Source organism: Suillus paluster (assembly GCF_016628075.1).
Source record: "Suillus paluster strain FC165 chromosome Unknown EDB91scaffold_133, whole genome shotgun sequence".
Taxonomy (NCBI): Eukaryota; Fungi; Basidiomycota; class Agaricomycetes; order Boletales; family Suillaceae; genus Suillus; species Suillus paluster.
The window spans coordinates 56,634-72,635 of record NW_024537693.1 but is presented as its reverse complement, the minus strand read 5'-3'; the positions used below and the strand labels follow the sequence as shown (position 1 = coordinate 72,635).

At 46.8% G+C, this 16,002-nt stretch overlaps 5 protein-coding genes across 5 annotated transcripts; 2 read left to right on the top strand and 3 right to left on the bottom strand.

Annotated features, from left to right (window-relative positions):
- Positions 1 to 386: 386 nt before the first annotated feature.
- Positions 387 to 754, bottom strand: EDB91DRAFT_1171166 (uncharacterized protein; the record flags this gene model as incomplete). Its single annotated transcript, XM_041320204.1, has 2 exons — positions 716 to 754; positions 387 to 665 (listed from the first exon to the last, which is right to left on the bottom strand). Coding segments are annotated over exons 1-2 (194 nt in total), but the record flags the coding sequence as incomplete, so codon positions are not given.
- Positions 755 to 1,675: 921 nt separating this feature from the next.
- On the bottom strand, positions 1,676 to 2,986 carry EDB91DRAFT_1255295 (casein kinase; the record flags this gene model as incomplete). Its single annotated transcript, XM_041323955.1, has 5 exons — positions 1,676 to 1,695; positions 1,743 to 1,820; positions 1,896 to 2,535; positions 2,585 to 2,859; positions 2,917 to 2,986. The coding sequence occupies 5 exons, from the start codon at positions 2,984 to 2,986 to the stop codon at positions 1,676 to 1,678; spliced, it is 1,083 nt and encodes a 360-aa protein (XP_041170427.1).
- Positions 2,987 to 3,533: 547 nt separating this feature from the next.
- On the bottom strand, positions 3,534 to 5,161 carry EDB91DRAFT_1255294 (uncharacterized protein; the record flags this gene model as incomplete). The annotated part of the gene is made up of 5 exons (XM_041323954.1): positions 3,534 to 3,671; positions 3,718 to 4,158; positions 4,215 to 4,539; positions 4,624 to 4,753; positions 4,813 to 5,161. 5 exons carry the CDS (start codon positions 5,159 to 5,161, stop codon positions 3,534 to 3,536), a joined length of 1,383 nt encoding a protein of 460 aa, XP_041170426.1.
- Positions 5,162 to 6,129: 968 nt separating this feature from the next.
- On the top strand, positions 6,130 to 8,935 carry EDB91DRAFT_1269275 (uncharacterized protein; the record flags this gene model as incomplete). Its single annotated transcript, XM_041324545.1, has 9 exons — positions 6,130 to 6,645; positions 6,695 to 6,821; positions 6,849 to 6,896; positions 6,947 to 7,175; positions 7,228 to 7,361; positions 7,445 to 7,595; positions 7,646 to 7,742; positions 7,797 to 8,229; positions 8,283 to 8,935. The coding sequence occupies 9 exons, from the start codon at positions 6,130 to 6,132 to the stop codon at positions 8,933 to 8,935; spliced, it is 2,388 nt and encodes a 795-aa protein (XP_041170425.1).
- Positions 8,936 to 13,380: 4,445 nt separating this feature from the next.
- EDB91DRAFT_1269267 (uncharacterized protein) lies at positions 13,381 to 13,930 on the top strand (the record flags this gene model as incomplete). Its single annotated transcript, XM_041324544.1, has 1 exon — positions 13,381 to 13,930. One exon carries the CDS (start codon positions 13,381 to 13,383, stop codon positions 13,711 to 13,713), a length of 333 nt encoding a protein of 110 aa, XP_041170424.1. The 3' UTR covers positions 13,714 to 13,930.
- Between the last annotated feature and the right edge of the window lie 2,072 nt (positions 13,931 to 16,002).

Here is a 16,002-nt window from a genome sequence, read left to right as displayed (position 1 = left end):
AGTGAACCCCATCAATAATCGATTACATCAGAGGCAAAGACCTCAACCACTGCTCAGTGCTCAGTAAGCACTTTTCCTGGTCATTCATACTAAGTCAAAGTTCAATGCCCCTGCGTATAGCTCTCCCAGAACAAGTATGTAGGCAGTAGGTACGACCAAAGGTGGAAGGTAGAAAAAACTTCTAAGTATCCAGATATCACTGTAGTATTGCCGGGATGGTCATCGTGCAAGAGAAGTAGTGGGTGGAGAACATAGCCGCTGATTGATTGAGTGCTGGATGAGCCTGGAATAGTGTTGCCGCGAACTGAACCCAATCAAAACAAGGTGGGAGTTCATTCTAGGTTTGATGGGTCGAGGTGAAATGAACTGAAGTGTAACGAATACGGCTTGAAGTTCCAGCCAATGAGAAGTGTTTGTAAAGTGAAGTAGATATGAAGTGGCTATGTTTCATTCTACATTATCATCATCGTCATTTTGTAATAGATCAGCAAGCTCATTGAACTTCCCCGTAACTATGTATCAATTCCTCTGCAGCCCTTCGTGCCACAGGCCCCAAAATTCGATAGTCATCCTCTTTTGCAATTGATTCCCTAGTGAAACATAGTCTCTCCTGTCTGTAAGAAAACTTGAGAATCTGGAGTGCTTCCAATACTCGTGGTGAGAGTCTGCTTCAATGGAGTGTGCATGTTTCTTTGCTGGATGAAAATACATGTTCGCACGGCACAGAGGATGCCTGAGCTGGCAGGACATCCATAGCAACACAGAAAAATAGTGGATAGACTTTTTCCATGTGCTGAAATCGACTTTAGCGCCTTCCTTATGTGAAGGAAAAGTCGACCTCACCTCCCAGAAGCGAACAAGATCAGTCACGTGCTCACCTGCATTGAATGTGACTGGTTCATGCTCATAACGCCCAAGCTCACAGACCATCTTGAGGGTAAAATGGTGGACGTGCATGAGCGGTGGACCATGGCAGACTTGTATAGCCTGGGTGAGAGTGATGATGCTGTTGCTCAGATGCCGAAGAGATACTAGTAGCAGAAGCTGCAGAACTGTTCCACTGGTGAAAACTCATGTTTGGTGAATACAATACTAAACTCACAGTACGACACACGAATTTATATGATGACCTAGACACTGGTCGCCTAAACACGCTGGAGGATTGTTCAATATTTGTATTGTACAGCATTGCAGGCACCTGTCCTCTGGCACTAAAGCAGTACTGCAGTCCAATGAAAATACGTATAATCACATTCTAGACCAAAGGTTCGAGGACAGGAAATGGAGGAGCAGCATACATTGAGGAAATGCTAGAGATGTGAGGTTGATGGAGTACTACTCTAACAAATCACCAAGTCACAGGCCAGATTTAGCATTTCATTTGGCAGTTCATTCCTAATTCAATGCTTATCTACGAGGCGTAAACAAATTGAGTTGTATTGAACTACCTCAATTTTGAACCAAACCTGAATTACCTCGAGGTCACTTCAGTTCGACAGCAACACTAGCCTGGATCTATATCACATTGCAATAAAGTCAGAAAGGGAACTTAGGGAAGTGACTCGTTGGTTTAATGGCAAGTACCTCATGGAGGTTCCATAACTGCGCAATGTTGATTAGAGCGTGGCGGTGGGAGACTCATAATTGGCTAATAATAAATATCCTACAGCCCAGACTAGACAAGATTCACTGGGGCTGTAGCAACGTGAATACATGCGTTCATTTTATGTACATATACGTACTAGTAGCTACATGTGTTCCATCAACAGCGTCGGCTACTTTTGCTGCATGGAGTTGAAGTTGGGGCATGTGGTTGGGAGCTGTTATGTGGATGTAAACTTCCAGATAACTTGAGCTTCGGTTCACGAGTGAGATGAAATGGACTACTCACATACAAGTTGATCGGCGAAGAGGCGTTGCCTTCAGTGGATATGGGGGTGTCACCTCAGTCACCCAATATTCATCAGGGATTGCAGGAGTATGTGTGGAAAGATCATCGGGCTTGCCGAAATCGAGCAAGCACGTGGCTGATGTGGGCAATGTGACACGGAGACCATGCAGTAATGAACAAAGATAGTCATAGTCAGGATCCTCTGAGAATGCAAGAGAGCGCGAGTAAATGAGAATACTCGCAAACTTGACAGGAATTCCATGACACAAGACTTCAACAGTAGTGTTTACTTTACACTCGAGTATGGCAGCGCTAGAAAGCTTCTCGTGGCCATCAGATAACCATGGGAGGGAGCCACATAAGAAATATATCAACATATATGTCAGTGATTCGAGGTCATTGCGGCGACCTGGCTCGACTCCTAAGTGGTTGTTGATTGAGGCAAATGCAGGGGTGCTGGTAAGACGTCGATCATGGCGAAATGGTATGTGCATTCTAGTTGAAGTGTTGCAGTACTCCTTCACAATACCGAAGTCGATAATAAAGACAGTGTGCCTCAAATCATTGAGACCCACCATGACGTTCTGTGGTTTGATATCACCATGGACGTAATTGTGTGAGTGAATGTATTTGAGACGTGAGAGCTGAGTAAATGTATTAGCCTCTGCAACAACCCACCACAGACCGACTCACCAGTTGGTCACCAAGATTAACGACAGTATGAAGGCTGAATTTCTGACCGTGTATGAGGAATATATCATGCAGTGATGAACCAAGGAGGTTGAGAGCCAGAGCATGGTACATCGACTCTCTACCGAACCAAAGTACATGGGGTATGCCAACCCCACCTTCGAGTTGTTTCAAAATGTGGTATTCATGCTGCATAGAAGACAAATTATTGACAATGGGTTCCAGTTTGATAGCAACTACATCATTATTTATGATGTTTTGTGTGCGGTACACAACACCTAAGTGAGATCCGTCTGAATCAACATAGTCACCATGTGAATGACATAGTTACATACTGTATGAACCAGATCCCAGAACATCTCCCAGTCTAAATCTTCCATCAACTCGAACAGGGACTTTACTCATGGTACACAATCCAATCAACACTGCAATCTTGAGTCCTGGAGCCTGAGGGAACGAGAAAATGTTTTCATACACGTTTGCGAGTTGGTTGGAGCTGGCTTAAAACGGCTTAAGCCATTTTAAGCCAGTGTTCATACATTCTTGGTTCATAGCTGGTTTGCATGGCTGACTAACACTTTGAACCAATCTAAAGAGCTTACTGGTGACTTGGCTCACCTGTTTGTCCGAACTGCCAACTATCCAGTAAATGCCAAGCCTGAGTCAGCCATAGCCAACCCACAGCACAACTAGTATTAGTGATATGAAAAAAAAAAGTGCAACCCACAACGCCAAAGACAGAACCTTGACTGGTCACCTTGTACTGAAGACCTGTATCATACACGATGTCCATAATACATTGGAGTGCTTCGACGAGAGAAGTGTCTGGGATTTGCCAGACATCAACTTGACTGCCAGCCCACAGGTAAAGAGTTGTGAGGCAATGCTTGGTCCACCGCTGATCCTGGCACTGAGGAGGGAGGTCAATGTTTCGGTAGGTTGAGTGGGACTTTTACTGCGCCTCGATCCAGTGACCAGGCAATGCTACAAGTGTTGATTTTGGTGCAGTGTCATTGACCCCTTCTTCGGTTTTGACCTTCTTCACAGGCGGATGCACTGTCGTGGACGACTTGGAGATGCCAATGGAAGTCTGTCCAATAATATAAGTAGTTATTGCCATTAAAATTTGAACTTACTGAGGATGTCAAATGTACAGCCTTCTTCGCTGTTTTGGCTGTTCCAACAGAGCCCATAGGCTTAGTAAGACGAGGATCCACATCCAAGACCTCAATATCATCATCTTCGTCTGATGAATCCTTGAAGACTTGGATGGGGCATTTGGTACCCACAACCTTGCGCTTCTGGTTCGTCGGGCAGCGAAATGTGAGACTGCTCTGGCTGTCACTGTTCTCAGACTTATGGGCCCCATCACCAACATACAAGTCGTTGTTGTCTTCCATCAGTGGATTGTCATCTGCGTCCATCGGTGTGTCACTGTCCACATCTGTTGGCGTGTTGTTGTCTGCATCTGTTGGTGCATTGTTGTCTGCATCTGTCTGCATGTTGTCATCTACATCCATTGGCGCATTGATCTCAAAGTCGGTGTTGTCAGTAAGCTCGGTCAGCGTATCTGCAATCTGTAGTGTCCATTTGCTACATTAGAATTAATTTTATTTGGCGGCTTGCCATGCACCTTAATTGCAGATGGCTTTGAGAGGATGGCATCCAGGTGTTCTTCTGAATCACCCAAAAGCTCATCGCCAAAGCCACCAACAAGAGCCTCAGTAGTGTTAGCAGTGACAGGGGGAATTTTATGCAGGCTGCTGGTGGTTACACCTGACACTGACATAGCACCGGAACCAGACAAAGTGCTACTTGGTGGCCCATGTGCCAAGGACAATGCTGAGGCCACGGTATGAGACTTGGAAGCACTTGACATGGGCCAATCAGTTGAGTCTGGTACAATGTTTGAAGCCCAACCCTTGATGCACCCTGCCAGTGAAAACTTGGAATTTGTCCTGAAATTTGAGGTTAAGTTGAGGAAGAAAAGTGTTGATTCAGTAAGCATCAACATTGTTGTTGATCAAAAAGAATAGACACACGTCAGAGTAGAAGACTTTCCTTTCTTGTCTTCAACACATGCCCCTGACTGCGAACCTCGAGCTGCATCCTTGATAAGAGACGTGTCCTTCTTGGTCTTCTTCTTGGTTTTGATCTCGCATCTGTGTTGTCCTGCTTATTTTTCGCATCTTGATCCTCAACAGTACCATCCTCATGTGGGCCAGCATCACCGAACTTTTGCAACCTGCTCTCACTGTTTTCTGCTGCCAGGAACTTCTTATCTGCTGGAGGAGGAGCTGCCTTTTTCTTGACAGGGCGAGCGCAGGGTTTTACTGCCTTTGGCTTCTTCGTCATGCTTTGCACCTCTGCCTCCTTCATCTCTTCCTGCATGGCAGCAAGCTGCTGCAACCCCTCGACTGCAGCCCACTCTTGAGCTTCGCAGGTTTCCTGGAGGAGTTTGTTGTCCTCTGCTTTCTTGGCCCGAGAGCACCGCTGATTTTGTCCTTGCAGGTCAGGCAAGCCCAGGTGTTTGTTTGCATTCGGTGGGTGAGTGTGGCGTGGCTCAGTGATGTCAGCCATTACTAACAAGTAGCAGATTCCAACAAGGCAGCACGCTGGAAATAGGCAAAAAAGTGAGCGGAACTCTGAGTGGTTGGAGTTGAACCTTGGCTGTCGGTGCAAATTTGTAAGTTATCATATTAAAGTTAGAACTCACTCAACCAAACAAACGCCCCACTCTATTCCTATTACAGTCAGCTTGTTAGACCGTCTCCTTCACGATTCAGGCTGGTGCACACATGTGCAAAACATCCGTTATTCTAGTAGGTCAGTTTGTTGTCATTTTTCATGCCTTTAGTGTTCACTTGACATTACAGACTGGGCGTCAACAAAACATCAATGAGAAGACACGCAGAATCATTCCTAGAGCCAGTACCGCCAGATATCCAGAGCTGGTATTGGCTATTCTTCCAACACTGCAAAGACAAGCTGACCAGAAGAACGGGCAGATATCCAGAGCTTGTATTGGCTATTCTATCAACGCCACAAAGACAAGCTAATTCGAAGAACGGGGAGATATCCACAGCTGGTATTGGCTATTCTCCCAACACCGTGAAGACAAGCTGATCCCCTTGAACTTTAGTTACTGCAATGCCTGACAATATTCCTCACACTCAATTGCACTGACGAGACCATAGCGCACTTCAAATTCCATGTCGAAGTTGTGCACGGTGGTTCAAGACTATCACTGGCCAAATGAAACATTGTCTTGCTGTGCACCCTCATGTTGAAGGACACGCTGGTAACATCGATGAGGGGCATGCGCACCACCATTTTGAAATGAATGTTGATGAAGGACATGCTGACTACAATATCAACATGGGCGAGCCCCCATGTCAACCATCCCCTCAGCCAAACATCGATGCAGAATTTTTTGGGCCCGGGGATCACCTGTATAGGAACTACCACACGGGTCTCGACGGTAATGTTCATTTGCTGGCTGATTTTATTTTATTTTTCACTCAGCACAATTGCAGGTAGACCATGTGATGCTGATGGCATGTATCTCCCCCCTGGCACTCCACCCCCCCCCCCCCCCCCCCCCCCCTCCCAAGAATCTAGCCTCTGACAACTGGACACCCTTTCACAATCGTGCAGAATTTGAAACGGCAGAGTTCTTGTACATGCAAAATCAGATGCCGGCAGGTCAGATTAATCGGCTACTGGACTTATGGGCATCTACCCTCACAAAGCACAATGACAAGCCACCGTTTGCAGATCACCATGATCTCTATGAAGTCATTGATAGTTCACCCTTCGGAGATGTGAAATGGCAATGTTTCACGGTGGCCTATGATGGCGAGAGACATGACAACCCCAAGCCCTGGATGGATGATAAGTATGATGTGTGGTTTTGTGACCCACATGAAGTGGCATGCAATATGCTTGCCAATCCGACATATGCTAACGAATTTGACTACCGCCCATATCAAGAATACTCATCGGAGAACGATCAGCAGCAGTGGAAAGATTTTATGTCAGGCAACTGGGCATGGGACCAGGCAGTAAAGTACTTGGCACATCTTCAATAGTGACTGCTAAATTTGTATGTAGGATGAAATTGCTAAAGACCTGAGCACACTCAGCTCAACATTTGTCCCTATCATCCTTGGTAGTGACAAGACCACTGTTTCGGTCGGCACAGGGAACAATGGGTATTACCCGCTTTATGCATCAATCAGTAATATTCGCAACAACGTCCGATGAGCCCATTGTAATGGACTGGTGATCATCGGGTTCCTTGCTATGTCATCAAGTATGTCATAGCGCAAAGTCTTCTAGTGTATGCTAACTAATCTATCACAGCTACCAAGGAACATGCTGAAGAGCTGGCCTTCCGAAATTTTCGACGACAATTGTTCCACTCGTCGCAATCGAAGATCCTCAATCTGCTCAAACCAGCTATGACAACCCCCAAAGTCACCCATTTCGGAGACAGACACTACCAGTGGGTTATCTATGGACTAGGGCCATACATTGTGGACTACGAGGAGCAAGTCCTGTTAACGTGTATCATTCATGGTCGGTGTCCTAAGTATGTATTTATCACTCTATGTTTCTTTAAATTAACACTATAATCTCTGCAGATGTATGGCACCTCATGCCAATCTTGATCAAGATGTGTTGTGTCACTGTCGTGACTACGTAGATGCACTTATCAAAGAAGGTCCCTTTAGTGGTATGTTCAATGCCACGGGAATAGTCCCAGAACTCGTAGTATGTCAATTAGCATGTGCCTCACAGGGTCATCAACAATACTAACAATTTTATCTCAACAGCCGTTCACAAACGACTTCCCCTGAGCCGACATATATCAGATGATCTCACCCAACATCCTCCACCAGCTCGTAAAAGGGGCCTTCAAGGACCACCTCGTGGAATGGGTTGAAAAATACCTAAGACACATTCATCCAAAACGACACGCCGAGCGAATTATGGATGATATTGATTGCAGGTAAGCTTGTCCAGTGTTCATATTACATATGATTCCTCATCATGTCTTAGGATTGCTGCTGTGGCCTCATTTTCAGGCTTGCGACAATTCCCTCAGGGGCAGGGTTTCAAGCAATGGATGGGAGACGATTCTAAGGCCCTGATGAAGGTAATTTGCAGATTTTCGGTCTCACTATCACCACAGAACTTATTAATCCAACAGGTCTATTTGCCCGCCATTGAGGGTCATTTACCTACAGACATTGTGTGTGCCTTCCACGCACTTCTAGAATTTTGCTACCTGGTTCGCCATAATATCATCACAGATGATGCCTTAGTCAAGATCGAAGATGCACTCTCACGCTTTCACCATTACCACGAACTCTTCAAGATGTCGGGTGCTATTCCTACCTTCTCCTTACCTTGTCAGCATTCGCTCAAGCATTATATCCAAAATATACGGCTGTTTGCTGCACCCAATGGCCTTTGCTCGTCGATCACCGAGAACAAGCCGGCACCCCCACCTGCACTGGCACCTGGGCCCGCACCTGCACCTGCAGATGTAGCACCTCTGCAGATCAGCATCGATGGGGACCTGGAAATTGATGATGGACCAACCGTTCTACAAGCTGTCATACAGCTGGCAAAAATGCCCCGTACATTTTCTTTTTTTCTTATTTTCTCAATAGTATCCTAACATTCTGGACAGAGGGCAAAAAGCGCGCTCAAACTGTGCCTGCACTTGCTGAAGAACTTGGCATTCCTCGCCTCCATAACCTCCTTGGACACTTCTTATTCGAACAATTGCATTCCGATGATCCCCACGACCCATCTGATATACCCGTCACAGAATACCCTCTCTATCTTGGCAAAATCTCGGTCTTCAATTCAGCATCATCACGATTCTATGCGCCAAGTGATTTGAGCGGTATTGGTGGCATGCGCGTTGAACATATCCACTCTTGTCCCTCCTGGCAGAACGAGCACTTGCACCACAACTGTGTCTTTGTAAACACTGACTCTAGTTTACCTGGGATGCAAGGCCTTGAGGTCGCTCGAGTTTGTGCCTTTTTCTCATTCAGGTTCTGGGGTGAAATATATCCCTGTGCTGTGATATGCTGGTTCGATAAAGTTGGCAACGCTGTGGATGAAGATATGGGAATGTGGATTGTTCGTCCCAGAGGTAGTGACAAGCATGCCATCATTCACGTTGATGCTATCTATCGTGCTGCACATCTCATTCCCGTGTATGGCACAGAGTTTTTGCCTCGGGGATTTAAATATTATGACTCGTATGATGCATTTCGAGCTTACTGTGTGAACAAATATGCTGACCACCATGCATTCGAGATTGCATTTTGATCTTACCATGTTCAGCATAGCTACTTGTACACAATTTGTATATATACTATCATTATCTCTCTGAACATGCATTATTTCTCCTTTGCACACCAAACTCTCTTAGCTACTCTGGAACGCCTTGGAGAAACCCCATTGTGCTCGGGTTATCACTCCTTAGATTGATTTTCACACTTTGACACTGGCGCCAAGGCGAGGAAAGTGACATAATGTCGGAAAATGAATTCGAGGTTTTACTGATGTGGGGGATGTTTGCAGAGATACGGGAACTGTGGGCTGAGATGATTTGCGAGACACATGCTAGAGAAAACAATGCGGTGGAGTTGGATGGATGTCTCAGAGATATTTCTTGCCGGCGATGGAGATAAGGGTGGGTAAAAAATGATAGAAATGCGGGCTCGCTTGATAACAGGTGTGATGCTGAGATGTCGATGTTGATGAAGAAACTGGTTGTCAGACAACGTGACTCGGGCGCTTGATCTGCACAGCAAGCTGCATGAGGATAAAGCAAGGAAGACGCACATGTACAGGACTTGAACAGCAACCTCCATCTAGCTCTACCGAGCATCAAACAATATTTCCATTCCTTTTGAGCTTTCATTCGTCCTGGGCGGGTGTGTTCTGCGTAAAATCAAGTACCTCTGAGTGAGTGATGGCGTTCGTTTGGTGGGCGAGAGCTGAAATTGTCCCGCTCCTATTAGGTGAAGTTTCCGAACCAATAGCATGTCTTCACGAGTCCCTGAAAAGCAAGAGAAATCAGTGACCAAGCCTCTCCAAGGATGCAAGGACACACCGACTCCGTCTTTGGCGTCCTACGGCTGCCCGATAACCGGCGGATTATCACCTCTTCATTCGACGGCACACTTCGAGTCTGGGACTTGGAGAGCGGTATGCAGGTCGGGAAGGCCTGGATGAACGAAAGAAGTAGAAGTGTGAGTCACAATAGCACTTTCGCCGGACTGCAAGACAGTAGCAAGTGGAGTGAGGATACAGTGAGATTGTGGGAAATTGACACAGGCAAGGTCATCAAAAAATTGAGGCACACAAAGGAAGTGCGGTCTGTGTGCTGGAGTCCAGATGGAGGGCGAGTGGTGAGCGGGTGCTATGGTGGGACATTCATAGTATGGGACGTCGAGAGCGGAAAGATAATCCTCGGACCAATCGAGGCAGCGAAAGGCAGCTACGTGTCGGCGGGTTGCTACTCACCCGATGGTACGATGATCGCGACGGGCACTGACAAGCTGAAAGTCTGGGATGCGAACACAGGCGAATTGCTCAAAACACTCGACTTCGGAGTTTGGTCCCTGGCATGGATCTCGGACGGAAAGACACTTATCACCGGGTCATCCCATCAAATTAGGAAATTCGACACCGCCACCTGGACCGAAACCGCTGTTCTGGAGGGACACATAGGTTATCATGTCGGTGATATTTCACTGTCTCCGAATGAACGCATCCTTGCAAGCGTATCATATGACAGGACAGCGCGACTATGGAACCTAGAAACCAATCAGCCCATCGGACAACCCTTCTACCATGAAGACTGGGTGAGGTGTGTGACCTTTTCTGTGGATGGAAGGTTGCTCGTCACTGGCTGCGATGACAAGGTCATACACAAATGGGATGTCTCTGGTGTCATCAAGGAAGCTGGCCTCGACCACCTTCTATCAGACAATGTAAGCTTGTGTACATTTCATCCTCAATCATGCTGACAATGGGTCGTCCTTTCAGGTGGTATGTTGCATCATGTCTCTTCAACAGCCTTTCTCACTCATCTTCATTCATCACAGAAAACAATCAAGAAGCCATTTAACATTAATGTATGCTATGTGCCTCTTGACCTTTTGCACGGCCTTGAATATCTACATACTAGGCTGATGCTACACGACCGCGACCTTCGAAAATCGAAGGCACTCGTCCGAGTCGACTATCCCCAGGGTTTTTCGACGATGTACGTGATTTCCATCTGTAATATAACGTCTCCTTTGACCATTATCTTATTAGTTCTCTACCTCCCGAGGACGAAATGCCACCACACCAAATCAACAAACTCTCCTCGGTCGCTTACCTTCCTTCTGGCGCCGGCGCTCCAATTCACGCGGAGCAACCGAACAGGACACCCCGTCCAGATCACACCCTCGTAGCTGGGCTAAAAACATCATGTCCGGCAGGCAACGCAGACAAGATGGATCGAACATCCAATTGCGAGAACTACCGGTAGTTGACGTCCCGTTCACCGCGGGCAAGCCTGTACGCTTTTTTTCTACCTCTATGCTTCTTATCACTGACACGTTTCCATGCAGAGGGACTATCATGCAAGAGGGAAGAAAGCAGCCAGCTCCTCTCGACCTCCCAAGATCCATGTCATGCAACAACCTACTGGCGGAGCAACCCAGAGCACACCCCCACCATCGTCGTCACAGCAAGCCACGCCATCAGCTGCAATTACTACAGTCTCCACTACCACGGCGGTGCCTGGAACCTCACATCTTGACATCACCATACGTCGAGCTGGATGCTGGACGCGGTTCTGGCTCTGGATTGGTTGTATCTCTATCGAAAATAATCAAGTATAGGGAAGAAACGTTCTGGAACACCATTGACATTTTCCATCATCTCATCTAGTTATCTATAGTTCTTCCATTGTATTGTATTCCCTACTTGTTCTGCTACGCTTGTCTATTGCCTTATGTCGGTCCAGCTTGGTTCCACTCTGTACTGTAGAAGCTGATCACTTAGGCTCTTCTACGACTCATCTATGATACATTAATTCTGACGAGCTTTTTCAGCGAAACATTATGACCGACTTCAATCCCTCTGCTGTGGTGCGTGGCGTCGGCAAGGTCATTCGGGAACCTACAATAACAGCTCTCGAGTCAGACTGTGCAGATTTAACTTACCTCCCTTTCGTGGAGGTGGTCCACGAACAAGGTTTCAAATGCCCATGTTTGAGATATTGTACTCGACCAGGAGAGGATGGTGATTCTTACCCTACTGAAAAATGAGCCTGAGTAAATCCCGCTCCTTCCGAGTTAATGAATCCAACAATCTCCCTTGATGTATTAGATCGTCATAACACATGAGCAGAGCACCTTTTTCAATGACGAGACTACTCAGTCCTGAAGGCGAAACCCACATGACCGTGGACTGGTATGGTCAAGTTAGCACAGTGCACGATGCTGACTTGCACGTTATGGCATTTGGTATTAGCGCACACGTCAAGTACTACACGATAAAGCACCAATGTGAAGTGCCCACCCAATGTTGCTCTGGTACTCCGCTATGAGCTTTCGTGTGCGACCTGGTGTGGAAGGCTGGGTTGTGTTATAACTGCTCCCTGCCAGGGAACGACTCACTGGAAATAGTGTGAGAGATAAATGGAATCAGAAGATATACGTGACTTTAAATGCACGTCACAATGCATGCTGGCATACTCGAACCATGCAGGGTAAAACCCAGATCTGTGCCAGTCCAACACATACAACGTGTTATCACGTGCCAACAAGAGGCGGGTTGAAATGTGGGAATAAAACTACAGGCTTTACTATCCATGCAGTCACGTCAATTGGTGTGAAATGGTCACATTTGGGTTCTGATAAAAGGCAGGAGGAGGTTCGAACTTGACCACAGTTTCAGCTGCAACATTCTGATTCCTGAAAGTACGTCACTTAGTAAGTAAGGTACCAAATTCCCACACCCCGCGAAAATGCCTCAGTAATACAGTTGTAACCAGTAGTCGAACTTTTCCGGCTCCCACCACCATGATCTCCTTCTTCGATCCATTGTATTTCGAAACTACTCCTGAGTCGGTTTACCGAATCTACATACAGGTCTTGTCAACGCAAAGATAGACGATCTCTACCACTCTGGAGCAAATGATTCAACTTTGGTTTTTCTTGCCAACAACCACTTCGTCCATAACGCCTCCTGAAGCGCCATCGATCAAGTCAATCCCACAAACACACTCAACATCCTCATATCGCAACCGCGCCTTGATATCACCATATGTCATGTTGGATGCTGGACGCGATTCTGGCTCTGGTAAGAACAATACTATTATTCTGTACCTAGACAAAGGCTAGTGCATAAGTCAATACAAGACGGCGTAATACGACGGACACAGTACACACCTCAGTAGAGTTGGAACAACAATACTGAGGTGGTCAAGAGGCGAAGCGTGGTCCAAATATCAGCAGAGTCGATTAGGTAACGAGTCCGGAGGATCAATGTGCGGAGAAGAGAAGATGAGAGTCATATGGTATGAAGGTGTACGAGATAACAAGATAGACCGAAATAAGTAAGGAACTCAACATATCGATGCTAACATACTTTACTCATGTCCACTCGAAGGCCCGATGTGCCATAGACTGGTAGACCTCTGTTGAAGAAATGGTGGAGTTGTGAGTGATATCTTCTTATGCTAGTTAACCATTGCATCCCCACTCACTATGTCTGCTTTGAAAATGTCTGTCTTCATTCACTCGCATGCACTCCACACACGCATCTCACTTCCACCCGCAGCCTTATTCAGTGTATTCCTATATTTTCTCCCGGGTACTGCTTCTCGGGTCGATGCACATGTCGAAGAGCTTGAAGATCACTATGTTCCTCACCTTGGAGAGATCAGAAGAACCTCCATTGCACGCAGTGAGATGACCAGCTGGGAGTGTGCAAAAGGAGGCACTGCTGCGGGGCGAGAGTCGGTTGATAAAGGTGTGAAGAGTGTCATGGAGAGTATCGAACAAGGAATGGAAGTGAAGTTGATTAGGCACAAGAAGTGAGGCAGGAGGCGCAATGTCGCCAATGTGGCTCAAAAGCTTAGATATCAAGGAGAGAGCCAAAGCTCGGACGGCGACTTGGAAGACTCCGAGAGACCTGGTATAGAGTGCGAGGTTGTTTGTATAGAATCTTATTTGTATATCCCTCACAGCTCCGATCACATTACAGTACTTAGAGATTAACGTTCCAGGACTGCTGGAATATTATAGTGCTCGCATGATTCATACACTGTTTTGACTGACTGGAGACGAAGGACGGAACCAAGTACAGGAAAGTCTAGTACATATCTACCGTTGTATCATGGCAGCGGCTCCTGCACAATATCAGTCACCCCGGGATCACAAACCGTCCCCATACTGACTGAACAGAAGAAATCTGACTGTCTTGTGTGCAATACATTTGTCCAAGGTGGTGACCTAGCTGTGCATCGGGTGAAGAACTGCACGACGCGCCCAATTCCATCACCTGCGAGTACTGTGTCCAAGCAAAAGGTAAAACTTGGCCACAAAGTCGTATAATCCAAGACACGGGGAAATGTAATCCACAATGTGATGTGAGCGTCGTCAACATTCGCATAGACATTTCCAGAGCCTTCGAATTCGCCTTGCGATCAATATGATTGATGTTCATTGTCCACTGTTCGCATTGATCAGATATAACAAGGACGTTCCGAGTAATCCAGAACTCGAAGAAAGACCACCTGGAAGGGGCTGGATCGTCTCATCTATGAGCACCCATGCGTCTGAACTGGTTGTCCTCTTGACCACTAGTCGTGAAGGGTGCAGTGACACTGTCGGTACCAGCGGTGTTGAGCAAAAGATATGGGACCAGTTTGCCGAGACATCCTTTGCAAGACATACGATGATGGCATGGCAGACGAAGCCACAGATATTTTTCCGAGAAGGGTCAGTGAAGAAATATAGGAATGCGAGCTTGCTCGCCAGCATGCCTACCTGATGCGATGTCAAGATGTCGATGTAGAAACTGTGCATGTTGTGAGAAAACAAAACTTGGGGCCCTTAATGTGCACAGCCCGCGCTCAAGCTGTGAAGTGCTTAGTGAACAGCATGAAGACAAACCTGTAGAGGACTTGAACAGCAATTTCTCTCAAGCTCTGAGTGAGTGATGGTGTCCTTTTTGATGGGCAAGAGCTGACATTGTACCGCGTACATTAGGTGAAGTCCGTGAGCCGAAAACATGTCTTCATGAACCCCTCCGAGGCAAGAGAAATCAACGAAAAAACCTCACCAAAAGATGCAAGGACACACCAGTTTCGTCTCTGACATCCTACGCCTGCCCGATAAACAGTAGATCATCACTTGTTCATAGGATGGCTCAATTCGAGTCTGGGACTTGGACAACGGGATGCAGGTCGGGAAGGCCTGGAGGGACGAAGGAAATGAAGTTGTTAACGGCATAGCATTAATATTGTCGCCGGACGGCAAGACAGCAGCAAGCAGGTAGCTTCAATAGTACAGTGATATTATGGGATATTGACACAGACGAGGTCATAAAAAATGGACAAGGCTGTAAGTAGTCAAGACTGTCGTCCCTTAACCGTTACGCCAAAAGGCAGTGATAATGAAAGCTCAAGGTTTGCAGGAGGTCGGGTGTTCCAACCCGCTCCGGGGCAAATTTCAAGATTCGCCCTTGGGGCGGCCGTTTGTGCCCTCCCGTTTCGGATAAAATTCCCACACCAAACCACAGTGCTACGTGATTGGGAACCAGCACTGGTGGGGGGATAAAAAGATCTGAAAATGTGGGAGAGTGTAAGCCCAGTGGCTTACCTGAGTTCCCATAATCAGTATAAATACTGTCCGAGATAATGAAACATGAGCTTTCATTATCACTGCCTTTTGGCGTAACGGTTAAGGGACGACAGTCTTGACTACTTACAAAGGCACACAAGGGAAGTGCGGTCTGTCTGCTGGAGTCCAGACGGAGGGCGAGTGGTGAGTGGGTGTGACAGTGGGACATTCAGAATATGGGATGCTGAGAGCAGAAAGACAATTCTAGGACCAATTGAAGCAGTGAAAGGCAGCTGGGTGTACATGGTTTAAATTTGTTATTGACCTGATGGCACGATGATTGCGCCGGGCGGTGTCTCATTGGTGCTTGGCATGGACCTCTGATGGAAAGACCCTTATTGCTGGCACAGGACCCCATCAAATCAGGAAATTCGACACTGCCACCTTGACCGAAACTGCTGTTTTGGAGGGACACAAAGATATTGTCAAGGCCATTTCACTGTCTCTGAATGAGCGTATCCCGAAACCAATCAACAGATCGGA